Raw genomic sequence first — 17487 nt, 5'->3', positions numbered from 1 at the left:
AAAATATATTCTATAGAAGAATAAAATACTTTAAAAGAAACGAGTGGGTGTTATGAATATTTTAAACATCTATTAATATATGTTGACTCATACACAAAAAAAAAAAATTTCTGATTCAATCACGAAATTAATTGATCCAATTAATTTTTTAATTGAAATGTCTTCAATCACAGAAATGATAGTATCAATTAAAAAATTAATTAAAGGTTAATTAAAAAATTAATTGATCCAATTAAAAAAATAATTTATCCAATTTAAAAAAAAAAATTATTGATACTATTAATTTTGTGTTTGTGTTTTGCTTCAATTAAAAAATTTGTAGATTCAATTAAAATTTTAATTGAATATTTTTTAAGACTCAATTAAAATTTGAATTGGAAAATTTTTCGTGAAATTTTTTTCTGTGTACGCTATATTTTCTCATGATACTACGAGATGCTTATTAAAATATATTCTATTTGGCGAATGATTGTTATGAATACATTCAACCCCTATTAAAATAACTCATACGCCTTATATAGCCTAAATCACATAGTGTCGAAACCGTCCTCTTTGATATTTGAAATCAATATTTTGTATAAATAGAAATATTTCAAAATAAGCATGATTTCAAGTATTTTTCTACCTGTAACCATTATGTAGTCTCGGTATAATATCGTTGATTTGTGTGAATATGTGTCAATCCGAAATATTGGTTTCAGTTCTATATTTTAAATACGGATCGACTGCAAATATCTCATGATTCGATTTCGTTGATGGGATCTCTTCGTCCATCTATTTTTAGTTGCGGATAGAATTTTAATTTTTTAGTCGATCTTAAATACAAAACAAACTGGATTAACATTATATACAGGTCTTATATATGTATCGGTCGATTTTCACAAATATGACATTATAGATATTCCTCGTGGAAAATAACATAAATTTTTTATAATCTATATCAAATGTGCCGAACACCAGTAATTTAGTTGGATTGATTTGGCTATACTAGCCACTGCCCGCCTTTAGCTCTTTCTTATTTTTTTTATTTTTATAAATTTAAAATTTTCAAACTCCAAAAAAAAAATGTGTCTTGGTTTTTGTTACATTTTATGGAGTATTGTTACAACTGTCTTTTTTTCAATCTTGAAAGCAAAATTTTCAAAATTTTTAAATGATTCCTAATTACATCCTAAGCCAAAAATATTCCTAATTACATCCTATAAAAAATTACATTAAAACATTTTACAAAATGGTACTACGTAACGCATGAGTAATATGAATTTGTTCATAGCATATTAAAATAACTCATACGCCATTAAGAAATCAAAAAAACAATTTAGCAAATGTTTATGAATTCAATGCGCATAGTATCTATTTAAAAACAATTTATATCTATTATATAGTGAAAGAATTCTATTACGAAAAACATTTTAAAATCATTTACTCGTTTGAAAGGATATCGTAAGCCCAAGTTTAACTGTGTATAGGTAGGTAGATTGGTTGTTGGGTTGTTGTTATTGTTGTGTACGTGTTTGTTTTGTGTTGTGGTTTGGCAAATATTCATCATATTCCAAAAAAAAAATTAGGAATAAACAAAATCAAAAAAAGAAAACAACAAGAATTCAATAAATTCAATATGTCACACTGTTCAAAACTCAAGTTTTGGCTAGAGAAAAATCACTTTAAATGGGGGGTAGGAAAAGAAGAAAACATTGTCATGCATTTTTTTTTTGGTATTTTTTTCTTTTATCTCAAAAAATATTTGTAATTAAATTTCTTTCAAACACTACACACACTCATGTAGAGAAACATGCTGGTTATTAATTTTTTTTTCGTAACATTTTTAAATAGATTTTAAAAATTTTATAAAAAAAAATAATTGAATTGTTTTTAAATTATATTTGAAACAAATTTAAATTAAAAGCCAATCACGACAAAGGTTGGATATTATTTGTTCAATTGATAGTTTATATTGTTTACATGTTTACGTTTAATTTACCTGTTTGAGCAATAAATCACTGTTGGCCGATAGACATGTTACCAAATACTTGGTTAAATTCAGGAATGAGCCTAACACTTCCAGTGTTAGGTGTTCACGCGATGAACGTTGCAGCATAAATGATATGACTAAAAAGCCACGATTTTGTATCATATGCTGCTGGACTGTTTGAGAGGTTTCGACCAATTCACATATAAAACCAAGAAGTTTGGAACTGAAAAGAGAAACAAATATGGACAATTAATAAAATTCAATAGGAAATTTGTTTAATATAACCTCCATTTTCATGAAGCTCCGTTAGATAACGAACTTGCGAACGATGCTATGGGCATATCTGTCATTTTGCCTATATATTCCATATACCCGTTAAGAACTTAACTGCTGACACAATTCAGTTAAATTTGACCGGTGCGAAGATATTTTCCTAACGGAGCACATAAAAATGGCCGTAACATGTATTATGTTATTTAATTTATATTTTTTAATTTATTATAAAATTAAAAATATTCGATTGATTAGTTTGCTAATATTTCATTTCTTAGTACACTATCTATGTTTGTAAATTATTTATCCATTTTTGGTTTTTGAGGGATATCCTCATATCAATAACATTGTGACGCAAAATTCAACTTTTTGTCTCCAAATATAAAATCACTTATTCCAGCCGAAGGTACTCGATGACAGTAGAAAAGTAATTTCTGAATCTTGCCAGATTGGTTGCCGTTTGTCTTTAATGAGCCTCTAAAGTTTTGTCGCCAAATTCGATTTTGAGCACATTTGGCAATTTTCATAGCTCGAAAATTGCTGTGAATTCATTTTTGAGGTATTCAGTAAAGTTGTAGCACCAAATAAAAAATCACTTATCCCAGCCGAAAGTACTCGATGAGAGAAGAAAAGCAATGTCTGGATTTTGTTAGATTGGTTGCAGTTCGTCTTTTATGAGCCTCTAAAGTTTTGTCGCCAAATTCGATTTTGGGCACTTTTTGCAATTTTCGTATGACCATAGCTCGAAAAATGCTGTGAATTAATTTTTGAGGTATTCAGTAAAGTTGTAGCTCTTGACTCGGCCAACAAAAATGTTGAATATATTAATTCGGAACATATTCATCTTCATGTTCAAAATCGCAAAAATGTGGATAAAATTACCACTTTTATCACCGATTTTTTCGATTTTTTGACTACAGCTCCTGAACTGTTGAAAATTTTACCAAACAGTCGAGGGAGGAAATGTAGCCTATAAAATTATGAACAACTTACATGCCAAATTCATATTACCACTCTTTGATACTCCTTTTGCATTTTTTTTTGTTCATAAATTTATAGGCTACATTTCTTCCAACGACTGTTTGGTAAAATTTTCAACAGTTCAGGAGCTGTAGTAGAAAAACCGAAAAAAGTGGTAATTTTAACGACATTTTTGCGATTTTGAACATGAAGATGAATATGTTCCGACTTAATATATTCAGCATTTTTGTTGGCTGAGTCAAGGACTACAACTTTACTGGATACCTCAAAAATTAATTTACAGCGTTTTTCGAGCTATGGTCATACGAAAATTGCAAAAAGTGCTCAAAATCGAATTTGGCAACAAAACTATAGATGCTCATAAAAGACGAACGGGAACCAATCTAGCAAAATCCAGACATTACTTTTCTTCTCTCATCGAGTACATTCGGCTGAGATAAGTGATTATATCCTGCGCCACACTGTGGAACAGGGTATTATAAGTTAGTGCATATGTTTGCAACACCCAGAAGGAGACGAGATAGACACATGGTGTCTTGGCAAAAATGCTCAGGGCGGGCTCCTGAGTCGATATAGCCATGTCCGTCTGTCCGTGAATACATTTTTGTAATCAAAGTCTAGGTCGCAGTTTTAGTCCAATCGACTTCAAATTTGGCACAAGTGTGTCTTTTGGCTCAGAATAGAACCCTATTGATTTTGGAAGAAATCGGTTCAGATTTAGATAAAACTCCCATATATATATTTCACCCGATATGGACTTATATGGTCCCAGAAGCCAGAGGTTTGCCCTAATTTGCTTAAAATTTTGCACTAGAAGAACAATTAGTACTATAGTCATATATCGTTCGCCCGATTTACACTTTATTGACCTCAGTGGCCAATATTTTACTCCGATTTAGTTGAAATTTTGCACAGGGATTAGAATTGGCATTGTAGCTATGCGTGCCAAATTTGGTTGAAATCGGTTCAGATTTAGATATAGCTCCCATATATATGTTTTTCTGATTTCGACAAAAATGGTCAAAATACTAACATTTTCCTTGTAAAATCGCCAGTGCTTAGTCGAAAAGTTGTAAAAATGACTCTAATTTTCCTAAACTTCTAATAAATATATATCGAGCGATAAATCATAAATAAACTTTTGCGAAGTTTCCTTAAAATTGCTTCAAATTTAAATGTTTCCAATATTTTTTACTAACAACTTGTTCCACCCTAGTGCATTAGCCGACTTAAATTTTGAGTCTATAGATTTTGTAGAGGTCTATCAAATTCTATCCAGATCGAGTGATATTTAAATGTATGTATTTGGGACAAACCTTTATATATAGCCCCCCAACACATTTGACGGATGTGATATGGTATCGAAAATTTAGATCTACAAAGTGGTGCAGGGTATAATATAGTCGGCCCCGCCCGACTTTAGACTTTCCTTACTTGTTTTTTGTTTGGATTTTTTGTGTTGCACTGTGTAATACAAAATTTCCTCATATGCCTTTACATTTGTTGCCTGAATCACTAATATATTAATATCACTTGTTCGTCAAAAGTGAACTTATATGGTTTCCTCAGTAGTTACATATATATTACGCTTTTTATATGGTTATTGAAAATATTTGATGTTTCAAAGTTGAACGCTGGAGCGTATAATTAATATTAATGCCAAAAATAGCCCCTGGAGCGTATAATTGATATTAAATACAATTTGCAATCTTTCTTTCATTTATAAATTGCATACTTCAAAATTTGTATTTATTTAAATTTTTTGTTGTGTGAATTAATGACACTTTATTTGATTTTGTCTGTCTATAATTAAGCAAATAGTGCAATGTGCTCAATATGTGACTGATTTTATTTCAATTAATATAGGTTACGCATACTTATCAAAATGATTGACGTGAATTTCTACAAAAAACCGCAATTTGTTGCAATTTATTGTTATCAAATTTTTTTTGTATTCTATTTGTGCCCCATTTAAATATTTGCCTGAAAATCCATAAAATACATATAAATATATTTGACTGAGGCAATTTGAACGTGTTCGTCCGTCTATATTCATAGAAATGTTGCTCAATTTGAAACGAATGCACAAATATCTCGTAGGATCAGCAGATATTGCAATTTAATATTCAAGTGATAGATATATTAACCAAATTTGTCATTAAAATTGAACCAATGAAAAAATGTCATTCAAATAATGCAACTTTTCGTTATTCAAATAATGCCACTTTTCATTATTGTTATGAATTTTCTATTAAATAACGAAATAGTTCATTTAAATAACAAACATTTTCATTGACTGAATGAAAAGTTCCTATTAAGTTAATGATAAATGTCGTTGTCTTAATTTGAATGAAATTTTATTTTTGTTTTTTGCCCAAGGCTGTGGAGTCGGAACGTGAAGATTTTGTTGGAGTCGTAGCTGGAGTCATCGAAATTTTGTTCGATTCCGGCTCCAGCGAAACCAAATTTTAAAACACGTTTTATATCTCTTAACTAAAGAAATATTTGTAAAAATTAGATTCCATTGAAGTCTTCAATAGAACAACGAAAACATGGAATAAGGCATTTGTATGGATGAAATTTCACGGTGTTAGAAGAATGAAGCCTCTACATACACAGTCTTACACAAGTTTACATACCCCCGATTTTTTTTACCTCTTAACTAAATGTGTTTTTTTTTTTGTTTGTTTATAAACCACACCAAAAAAAATCTTGTTGAAAATTAACAAATACTTTGTTTTTCAAATTAATTTACTAAAACTAAAGCATATATGGGCATATTTTTTATATTTTATTATTTAAAGAAAATACAAATTCTTTAAACGTATCTAAACTTGGGTAAAACTGTGTAGACTTATAGGCCTTTCTTAATTAATTGGCCAGACATTTACAGAGTTCTTTTAGGTCCCTAAATGAGGATGAGGTTTTATATGTGCAATTCATGTCAAATTTGAAAGTTTGTATACTTTAGGACACATAAAGACATATGGCAAATAAGAATATTTATATCGGTCCATTTGTCTAACACTCCATTATAGAAGAACCATGGGAGTGCTATTAATATGAGATCAAATCACATTACGGGGAGTCGTCTCCGGAGGATATTGAACAATTCTGGAGTCGCAGTCGGCGTCAAGCAAAATTGGCTATAGTCCACAGCCTTGGTATTGCCATCATAAAAACCGATCCCGATATTTATCATCTTGAGAAATATGGGGATCTGAATTGCTTGATATTTAATATATATTTTTTTGTGTGAATCTTCATGCCATATTGCATGAAGCCACCGTGGTGCATTGGTTTGCATGTCCGCCCGTCATTGGTTCAAACCAAGTTTCGACCAAACATCAAAAAAGTTTTTCAGTGGTGGATTATCCCACCTCAGTAAAGCTGGTGACATTTCTGAGCGTTTCTAAGATTCTCTAAGTGGTTTCACTGCAATGTGGAACGCCGTTCAGACTCGGCTATAAAAAGGAAGTCCCTTGTCATTGAGCTTAACATAGAATCGGGTAGCACTCAGTGATAAGAGAGAAGTTCACCACTGTAGTATCACAATGGACTGAATAGTCTAAGTGAGCCTGAAATATCGGGCTGCCTCTATACCTAACTTAACCTATTGCCTTTTTTGTCCCCAAAATCCCCAATTTAAATTTAAATTCCTCACAAAAATTCCCAATACATTTTTGACAAGTAAAAAAAAAAAAATAATAAAGCAAAATGCTCTGCTGTAGAAAATCTGTAATAATTTAAAAATAATATTTTTTCAAATCCAGCAAGCTTGAATAAGATCACTATTTTGAACCGCAATACCAAGAGACTGGTAATCGTCTTCCAAATGCTCGAAATATGAAAATGAGAATTTGATCATCTTGTATTTAATGGACGAAAATTTACTTCTAAAAATTTTCTATTGAAAATTCTTCTTTTTTTTTGACAAAATTTCTATAGGAATACAATTGTGAAAAAATTTTATATAGAAATATAATTTGAGACAAAATTTTCTGTAGATATAAAATTTTGACAAAATTTTCTATTTGAAAAATATTCTATAAAAATAACAAATCTACAAAAAAAAAATAAAATTTTCTATAAAAAAGATTTTGACAAAATTTTCTATAGAAATAAAATTTTGTTAAAAAAGATTGAACCGATTTCTCGAAAAAATCCCCAAATTTATGGAAATTCCCCACCAAATCCCCAACTCAGAAATTTCGTTCCCATTCACGAAAAAATATCTTCAATTTGGGGAAAATCCCCAGTATTGGCAACACTGTTTACTGATATGTTAGCCAAACAACGGCACTAAGGCGACGCGAGCTATAGTTTTGGCCGGAAATTGAACACAGTCAAAGTGCACCATCCAAAATCTATAGTTCCATTTACATTCAAGAAAAAATTGTTGATTCTCATAGTATGCAAAAAGCAGTAACTTCATGAAAGTGAAGTGTAGCTAAAAGTAAACAGTAAACAATAAAATTTTGACAAAATTTTCTACAGAAATAAAATTTTGACAAAATTTTTTAAATGTTGACAAAATTTTCTACAGAAATAAACTTTTGACAAAATTTTCTATAGAAATAAAATTTTTACAAAATTTTCTATAGAAATTAAATTTTGACAAAATTTTCTATAGAAATAGAATTTTGACAAAATTTTCTATAGAAATAGAATTTTGACAAAATTTTTAAAACGTTGACAAAATTTTCTGCAGAAATAAAATCTTGACAAATTTTTTTAAATGTTGACAAAATTTTCTACAGAAATAAAATTTTTTCAAAATTTTCTAATGAAAAAAAAATTTGACAAATTTTTTTAAATATTGACATAATTTTCTACAGAAATAAACTTTTGACAAAATTTTCTAATAAAATAAAATTTTGAAAAAATTTTCTATAGAAATGAAATTTTGAAAAAATTTCTAATGAAATAAAATTTTGACAAAATTTTCTATAGAAATAAAATTTTGACAACATTTTCTATAGAAATACAATTTTGACAAAATTTTTTAAATGTTGACAAAATTTTCTGCAGAAATAAAATTTTGACAAATTTTTTTAAATGTTGACAAAATTTTCTACAGAAATAAAATTTTGTCAAAATTTTCTAATGAAAAAAAATGTAGACAAAATTTTTTAAATGTTGACAAAATTTTCTATAGAAATAAAATTTTTACAAAATTCTCTATATGAGTAGAAATAAAATGTTGACAAAATTTTCTACAGAAATAAAATTTTTCAAAATTCTCTATACGAGTAGAAATAAAATTTTGACAAAATTTTCTAAAGAAATAATTCTTTTTTTTTTTTGACAAAATTTCTATAGGAATACAATTTTGACAAAAATTTATGTAGAAATATAATTTGAGAGAAAATTTTCTATTTTGACAAAATTTTCTATAGAAATGAAAATTTTAAAAATATTCTATAAAAATAACAAAAAAATAAAATTTTCTATAAAAAGATTTTGACATTTTCTATAGAAATAAAATTTTGTTAAAAAAGATTGAACCGATTTCTCGAAAAAATCCCCACAAAAAATCCCCAAATTTATGGAAATTCCCCACCAAATCCCCAACTCAGAAATTTCGTTCCCATTCACGAAAAAATATCTTCAATTTGGGGAAAAATCCCCAGTATTGGCAACACTGTTTACTGATATGTTAGCCAAACAACGGCACTAAGGCGACACGAGCTATAGTTTTGGTCGGAAATTGAACACAGTCAAAGTGCACAATCCAAAATCTATAGTTCCATTTACATTCAAGAAAAAATTGTTGATTCTCATAATATGCAAAAAGTAGTAACTTCATGAAAGTGAAGTGTAGCTAAAACTAAACAGTTTCTCACAAAAAAATGTGGAGTTCTTCCTAAGTTCTTGCTTTTAATGTACATCCACAAATGTTCTTCAAAAGATGGACTTAATTTTAAGATGACTTTCGTGTTTTGACAAGGCCATGTACCATTCGTTGGTCCTTATCGAATTTGTCACTACTTATGTACTATGTTTTTAGTTTTATTTTCATTGTTGTTTCACTTTCTTTATTGCTTTTCTATTCTTGTTGGGTGATATTTAATTGTCCAAAATGTAATGTTTCGCTTAAAACATTCAAATAGACTTATCTCAAAATTCATCGAAAATAAAAAAAAATTATAAAAATATCCCGGGACGCGCTTAAATAATAAAATGGAACTTTCTTGGTTTCCAATTCATTTACTTAACTCTCCAAATATTAAAACTCCAAAACAATGTTAATGCCACTCCTACTTCATATATCACCACAATATTAAAAACTTTCTAAATTATAGGGCATGGAAGAAACTTTGTTCCGTCTTCATTGATTTTCGCTACAATTCTCCAAGGTTCCAATATAAACTTCATTTTACAAAAAAAAAAAAAAAAACTTTTTATTTTGGAACTTGAGTAATAAGAATAGTATAACTTTTGGCGATTCTTATCACAACCGCCGACCACAAAGCAATATCTTAGTCTTCATTTTTGATTATGATGATGAACCAGATGATTACGATTATTGTCATAATTTAGAAAACTACACAGGACAAACTTTTGCTAAATATTGCTAGCGAGTCATGTAAACGTAAAGTGAACAGTACTGAACGCCATTGCTAAAAATAAAAGCAAAAAGGGACAAAACGAAAAGTATACTTACCAAAGCGTTGGATCACGTTTTATATCGCTAATACCCTCATGGGCCATATCCAATTGTGAGAAGAGTGGAAACAGGACTTGTATGCCACCGATTGAATTCAATGTACAGTGTATGGAATGTGTAACAACAGCCTTAACGTCCTGGAAAATTTAAAGGGGAAAAGAGAAATGAAAAATGGTTAATACAAAGACCGGAAAATCGACAAAGACAAAAAAGGATATTTAAGTTAAGATTTATTCAAATTCTTTTGGTTTTATTTTTTCTCGTTTTTCGTTAAGTCTTATTTTCCATGTTATTTTTGTGTGAACTATCAAAGATGAAACAAAGCACAAGAAAAAAAATTTAAAGAAACTCTTATCCCTAAGTAGGTCCTTGGAGAACAATGTCTATACATATTTGAATGGGCCCCCAAAAATAAAAAACCGCAAAAAGTTAAACTTAAGTCGAAAACGAGTATACAAACAACAACTTTTTGAACCTTAGCAAAGGAATTTTATTTTGGAACTCTGGGATGACTGGCAGCATCGTCAAAGCCAAACAAAATGTAATCGTTTATACTCCAGAGAGACGACTGATGGTGGTGCAGGAAGTAACAAAAAATGTATGCAAGCTTTACAGCAGTATCGCTATTCTTCTGACTATGGAAATTTTTCTTTTTGCTTTTCTTCTGAAGCATATAGAATTTTAATAATGTTTATATACGTTAGATAAAACGACATGTTGTGGATCTATAAAATAGAATTAAATATAAAAACTTTGGAGTTTGGATAATATGAATGAAATTTTTCCAGAAGATAAATTCAAATAAATACAAAGAAAAGTTTTGTATTAATAAATCTTATGTACCCTCTACCATGGATTGCATAGAAACTTGTACTAAAGACTATCACCCACAATCAAATTACTGGGGTTGTGGTAACACTTGCCGATGGCAAGGTATCTTACAACTTCTTAACAATTGTAAGTTAGTCCATACGGGGTATATATTAAACAAAAACCGGCCGATTAAATACGAATATAATTCAGTTTGATAAAATTTTCTATAGAAATAAAATTTTGACAAAATTTTCTATAGAAATAAAATCTTGAAAAAATTTTGTATAGTAATGAAATTTTGACAAAATTTTTTAAAGAAATACAATTTTGACAAAATTTACTATAGAAATGAAATTTTGACAAAATTTACAATAGAAAGAAAATCTTGACAAAATTTTGTATAGTAATAAAAATTTGGTATATATTTTTTGGGGATCGGGTATATATAACTATAGACCGATATGGACCATTTTTTGGTATGGTTGTTAGCGGCCATATACTAACGCAATATACCAAATTTCAACGGGTTTGGATGAATTTTGCTCCTCCAAGAGCTCCGGAGGTCAAATCTGGGGATCGGTTTATATGGGGACTGCATATAATTGTGGACCGATATGGACCAATTCCTGCATGATTGTTAGGGACCGTATACTAACACCACGTACCAAATTTCAACCGAATCGGATGAATTTTGCTCATCCATGAGGCTCCGCAAGCCAAATCTGGGGATCGGTTTATATGGGGGCTATATATAATTAAGGACCGATGTGGACCAATTTTTGCATGGTTGTAAGAGACGATATACTAACACCATGCACCAAATTTTAGCAGGATCCGTTGAAATTTGCTTCTCTTAGAGGCTCCACAAGCCATATCGGGGGATCGGTTTATATGGGGGCTATATATAATTATGGACCGATGTGGACCAATTTTTGCATGGTTGTTAGGGACCATATACCAATACCATGTACCAAATTTCAGCAGGATCGGATAAAATGTGCTTCTCTTAGAGGCTCCGCAAGCCAAATCGGGGGGATCGGCTTAAAATCCAACAAAAGTTGCTCTAGCACGATGCACTTCAAAGCAAATGATCGCCTGTTTTATCGGAAGAAACTGGACATGTAGGAATCGTGCCACTAGAACAGCGCAGAATTGGCATTTCTGCGTGGTACACAACCATTTGATTGCCAGTAATCATCCAAAAAATCACGAAACCCAACCGCTTAAGACGGATCATTTTTCACCACGACTATGCGAGTTCTCAAACAACAGCATTTGTGAGCATCGATTTCGTGGGTCATCTGCCTTATAGTCCTCTTTTTCGACACCTGAAGAACCGGTTAAAGCGGTTAAATAATGCATGTTTTGGAGATACCTCAATCAGAGATGCAAAAGCGATTCGACAATAGGTTTAAACTCATGCAAAAATTTATATATTTTACGACCATTTTCATGTAGCTCCGTTAGGCTTTAACTGCCAGTTAATAGAAAGTAATTTGCAAATATCTTCTCTCCGATTAACTTTAAAGCTGAGTACTATGTTCAGTTTTACAGCTGAAAACCAGCTTGTTTTCACGGTTACTTTTTTTAATTAATTAACATAGAAATATAAAATTATTTGCAATCAATTCCTTGGATCTTTTCCTTCCATTATTTGGTAAGACTTGATCAAAATATAATCGTCTTCATACATATGTTTGTACTTTTAGTTTAGTGTTTTGGTGAAAAACCCGAACATAGTACTCACCTTAACTGAACAATTTTCACCACTTAAGTTCCTAACTGCACGCAAAGAAAAAAAACGTTTGGAAAACGTGTACCGAAAACGTTTTTCTTTTGTTAGAGTTTTTTGAATTGCTTCGAAAATTTTAAACTTTTATCACCAAAAAAATTCGTTTGTTACAAAATTTTTATTTTTTCAATAAAAAAAGTTATTTTTGAAACAACAACACAGTCCATTTCGTTTATATCAAACACTGTTCTTTTCTGACTTTAGGTCTTTAATAATACACATTTTACAGTTCAAAATTTAATATACTACAATGTAATGTTGAACATTTTTTCGGAATCTTCCGAACATATCTGGAATATATGTAAAAAAAAAAAAACAAAAACTTTGGTCGAAGCAGGGATCGAACCCACGACCCTTGGCATGCAAGTCGGACGTAGCAACCACTGCACAAAGGTGCTAAACTAAATGTTTGTTTCTGTTAAACAAACTTTGTTTATTCGGTTCGTGGGCGCCGCAAGCTATACTATATAAATATAACTTATATGGATATTTATCTATTGATGACCATAACAGGTACATAGCTCAGTGGTTAGTGTGTTGGCCTACAAAGTGCATGGTCCGCGGTTCGATTCTCCGTCCAGGCGAAAGGTAAAAAAAATTTAAAAATTTATAAAATGGTATAATTTATTCTACATTGTTGGTATTACAGGAAAAGGTGTTAAGAACTAATAACATCGTGGATGTGAGAAAGATGTGAGGGAAAATGCAATTAGAGGGAAATGCATTTTTTTTTGAGTTTGTCCTTATGAAATTGTTTTTACATGGAAAAGAATAAACGTTTATCACAAAAAGTATATACTTTTCTCCCAAATACACTTCCTTACAGCGAAAAGCAAATGAGAAACGAACTTTGTTTGTCTAAAATTTCGTTTGGGAGGAAAGAATTATTTTTTTGCGTGTGGTATATGGAATACATAGGCAAAATGACAGATATGTCCATAGTACGGGTTAAGAGTTCGTTAGCTAACGAAACACTAACGGAGCTTCATAAAAATGGGGATTAATGGGGAATGTTTTGAAAACCAATGAGGTGATTTTCGACAATTAATATTTGGTTTTGTTCTCTGATCCCGAAATGCAAAAAGCAACCCTCATATGTAGATTATAATCCACTAAGATTATGTGTTCCATAAAGCTAATCAATTTTGGTTATTTAAGATTCGAACCAGCCGAACTTGCAGCTATATCGACTTGTTGATTCTACTTTATTCCCACCTAAAGGCTTAAGTTGATGACTTTTCATATTTTTGCAAATATTCCTTTTTCATTTCATAAAATATATGTGTTCATATGATTCAAAGATTAAATATTTACTATGCATATATGTATTTTTTTGCATAAACTTTTATGATACTGGAATTTTCCAACAAATATGTACAAATTTTATTCTCCATCTTTTTTTTGCATTTTGCTAGGTTTTTGTTATCAAAGAAAAAGAAAATCTATACTTACTTGTAACATAAGTGCATGTGGTGTATGTACAAAATATGATACATTTCCTTTGGGTGCTGACTGCAAACATAGTTGACCATCTGTAGCAACTGGATTATACATAAATACAATGGCATTCGATAGTTTGCCATCGTATAATACCTAAAGAGAGGTGAAAGAGACAAGAAAATTTCGTATTAAAAAAATTTCAAAGAATAGAAATATGTATGAGCAAAAAAGTGGAGTTCTTAAAATGTACCCACAAAACAAACTATTGAAGATATTACAAGCAGGTGCTGTACCTAAAAGCTTATGTACCAGGTGGCGTATACATTATTTGGAATTTTATTTATATTAATTATACAACACAACAATGGTTAATTGTAAACTTTTTTTTAGAAAATATTGATTTGATGACTTTTTTTTAGATTTGAAATCTATTCGTTCATATAAAAGAAGATTTTAATTAAAAATTTGGTATGAGTTCGTCCATAATGCCTATGGCGTTTTTTGGTTTTTTTTCTGTTTGTTTTTTTTTTTTTGTAAATAGGTTTGTTGAACGATGTCTATGTTGTACCTTTAGATATGCATATGAATTTATTGGAGAGTCTATATATAAAGTTAAGAATGTCAGACTGCATTTTCTTTATTTAATTTGTGATAACTAACATAGGAACGAATGACAAAAAAAAAATAAATTAAATTGAAAACAGTTTATTTAAACCGCAAATATAAATATATAATTTTATAATCTGAAACTTGCAAAATTCTTTTCTATTTGATACAAAACAAGTATATACGGCCGTAAGTTCGGCCAGGCCGAAGCTTATGTACCCTCCATCATGGATTGCGTAGAAACTTCTTCTAAACACTGCCATCCACAATCGAATTACTTAAGTTGCGGTAACGCTTGCCAATGGCAAGGTATCTTAAAACCTCCTAACACCGTCTTCTAAATTGTATGTAAGTCCATATGTGGTATATATTAAATCAAAAAAGATCGATTAAATACGTATATAATTCAGTTTGACAAAATTTTCTATAGAAATAAAATTTTAACAAAATTTTCTATAGAAATAAAATTTTAAAAAAATTTTCTATAGAAATAAAATTTTGACAAAATTTGCTATAGAAACAAAATTTTGACAAAATTTTCTATAGAAATTAAATTTTAACAAAATTTTCTATAGAAATTAAATTTTAACAAAATTTTCTATAGAAATAAAATGTTGACAAAATTTTCTACAGAAATAAAATTTTAACAAAATTTTATATAGAAATAAAATTTTGGTTCATAATATAACCATGATTATGGACCAATTTTTGTGTGATTGGAGATCGGCTATATATAACTATAGACCGATATGGACCAATTTTAGTATGGTTGTTAGGGGCCACGTTCCAAATTTGAACCGGATCGGATGAACCAATTTTTGCATGGTTGTTAGAGACCATATACCAACACCATATAACAAATTTCAGCCGTATCGGATGAAATATGCTTCTGTTAGAGGCTATGCAAGCCAAATCTGAGGGTCCGTTTGTATGGGGGCTATACGTAAAAGTGGACCGATATGGCCCATTTGCAGTACCATCCAACCAATAACAACTACTTGTTGCAAGGTTCAAGTCGATAGCTTCTTTTGTTCGGAAGTTAGCGTGATTTCAACAGACGGACGGACAGACGGACATGCTTAGATCTACTCAGAATTTCACCACGACCCAGAATATGTTATATATACTTTATGAGGTCATAGAGAATATTTCGATGTGTTACAAACGGAATGACAAAATGAATCTTCATATATAAAATTTTATTTATATGTTTTTGTACCAAAACAGATCGAATAATATTAATGCAAATATAAAATTTTATTTTTATTTACTCTGCAAAAATTGTTGTCAAGCCAAAACTTTCTTGCCCATAAAACACGAATGCGAATAAATTTAATTTAAATAACATTATTTAACCCGCAAATATAAATATACAATTTTTATACCCTCCACCATAGGATAAGGGGGTATATTAACTTTGTCATTTCGTTTGTAACACATCGAAATATTGCTCTAAGACCCCATAGAGTATATATATTCTGGGTCGTGGTGAAATTCTGAGTCGATCTGAGCATGTCCGTCCGTCCGTCTGTTAAAATCAAGCTAACTTCCGAACGAAACAAACTATCGACTTGAAACTTGGCACAAGTAGTTGTTATTGATGTAGGTCGGATGGTATTGCAAATGGGCCATATCGGTCTACTTTTACGTATAGCCCCCATATAAACGGACCCCCAAATTTGGCTTGTCGATCCTCTAAGAGAAACAAATTTCATCCGATCCGGCTGAAATTTTGCACATGGTGTTAATATATAGTCTCTAACAACCATGCAAAAAGTGGTCCACATCGGTCTATAATTTAATATAGCCCTCATATAAACCGATCCCCCGATTTGGCTTGCCGAGCCTCTAATAGAAGCAAATTTCATCCGATCCGGCTGAAATTTGGTACATGGTGTAAGTATATGGTCTCTAAGGACCATGCAAAAGTTGGTCAACATCGGTCCATAATTATATATAGCCGCCATATAAACCGATCACCAGATTTGACCTCCGGAGCCTCTTGGAAGACCAAAATTCATCTGATTCAGTTCAAATTTGAAACGTGGTGTTAATATATGGCCCCAAACACCCATGCAAAAATTGGTCGAAATCGGTCCATAATTATATATAGGCCCCATATAAACCGATCCCCAGATTTGACCTCCGTAGCCCATTGGAAGAACAAAATTCATCGGATTCGGTTGAAATTTGGTACTTGATTGATTGATTGTATCCAACAACCATGCAGGAATTGGTTCATATCAGTCCATAATTATATATAGCTTCCATATAAACCGATCCCCAGATTTAACCTCCGGTGCCTTATGGAGAAGCAAAATTCATCCGATCTGGTTGAAATTTGGTACGTGGTGGTAGTATATGATGTTTAACAGCCATGCCAAAAGTGGTCCATATCAGTCCATAATCATATACAGCCCCCATATAAATCGATCCCGAGATTTGGTTTTGGAGCCTCTTGGAGGAGCAAATTTCATCCGAGTCTGTTGAAATTTGGTACATTGTGCTAGTATATGGCCTTTAACAACCATGCCTAACTAGGTGCATATCGGTCTATAGTTATATATAGCCCTCAGATAAATAGATGCCCAATTACACAAAAATTGGTCCATATCAAGTTCATAATTGTATATAGCCCCCACATAAGCGACCCCCATATTACAATTCTGGTAGAAGTTTCTACGCAATCCATGGTGGAGGGTACATAAGATTCGGCCTGGCCGAACTTACGGCCGTATATACTTGTTTACTCTCAAACGGCAAAAATTCTTTTCTATTTGATACAAAAAAGATCGAATAAAATTATGCATATATTCAATTTGATTTATATGTACACTACAAAGTTTTCGTCAGACCTAAGCTTTCTATTCTATTTCCTTTAAATTTTGCTGTGTTTAGAACACGTATTTTCTCTGGTGTATTTTCTCTGGTGTATTTTTT

General features: G+C 30.9%; 1 protein-coding gene across 8 annotated transcripts in view; it reads right to left on the bottom strand.

Annotated features, from left to right (window-relative positions):
* The window catches only part of rg (A kinase anchor protein rugose), a 373937-nt gene that overhangs the window by 87998 nt on the left and 268452 nt on the right, over positions 1 to 17487 (bottom strand). For all 8 annotated transcript variants that reach the window (XM_075298736.1, XM_075298738.1, XM_075298737.1 and 5 more), the window contains 3 exons: positions 13954 to 14094; positions 9894 to 10033; positions 1982 to 2195 (listed from right to left, as the gene is read on the bottom strand). In XM_075298736.1, the coding sequence (XP_075154851.1) occupies positions 1982 to 2195; positions 9894 to 10033; positions 13954 to 14094 (495 nt within the window). The remainder of the gene's footprint in view (positions 1 to 1981; positions 2196 to 9893; positions 10034 to 13953; positions 14095 to 17487) is intronic.

This window comes from Haematobia irritans, chromosome 3, assembly GCF_050003625.1.
Source record: "Haematobia irritans isolate KBUSLIRL chromosome 3, ASM5000362v1, whole genome shotgun sequence".
NCBI classification, from domain to species: Eukaryota; Metazoa; Arthropoda; class Insecta; order Diptera; family Muscidae; genus Haematobia; species Haematobia irritans.
Note: the sequence above shows the minus strand (reverse complement) of the source record. Positions and strands in the feature narration are given on the sequence as shown.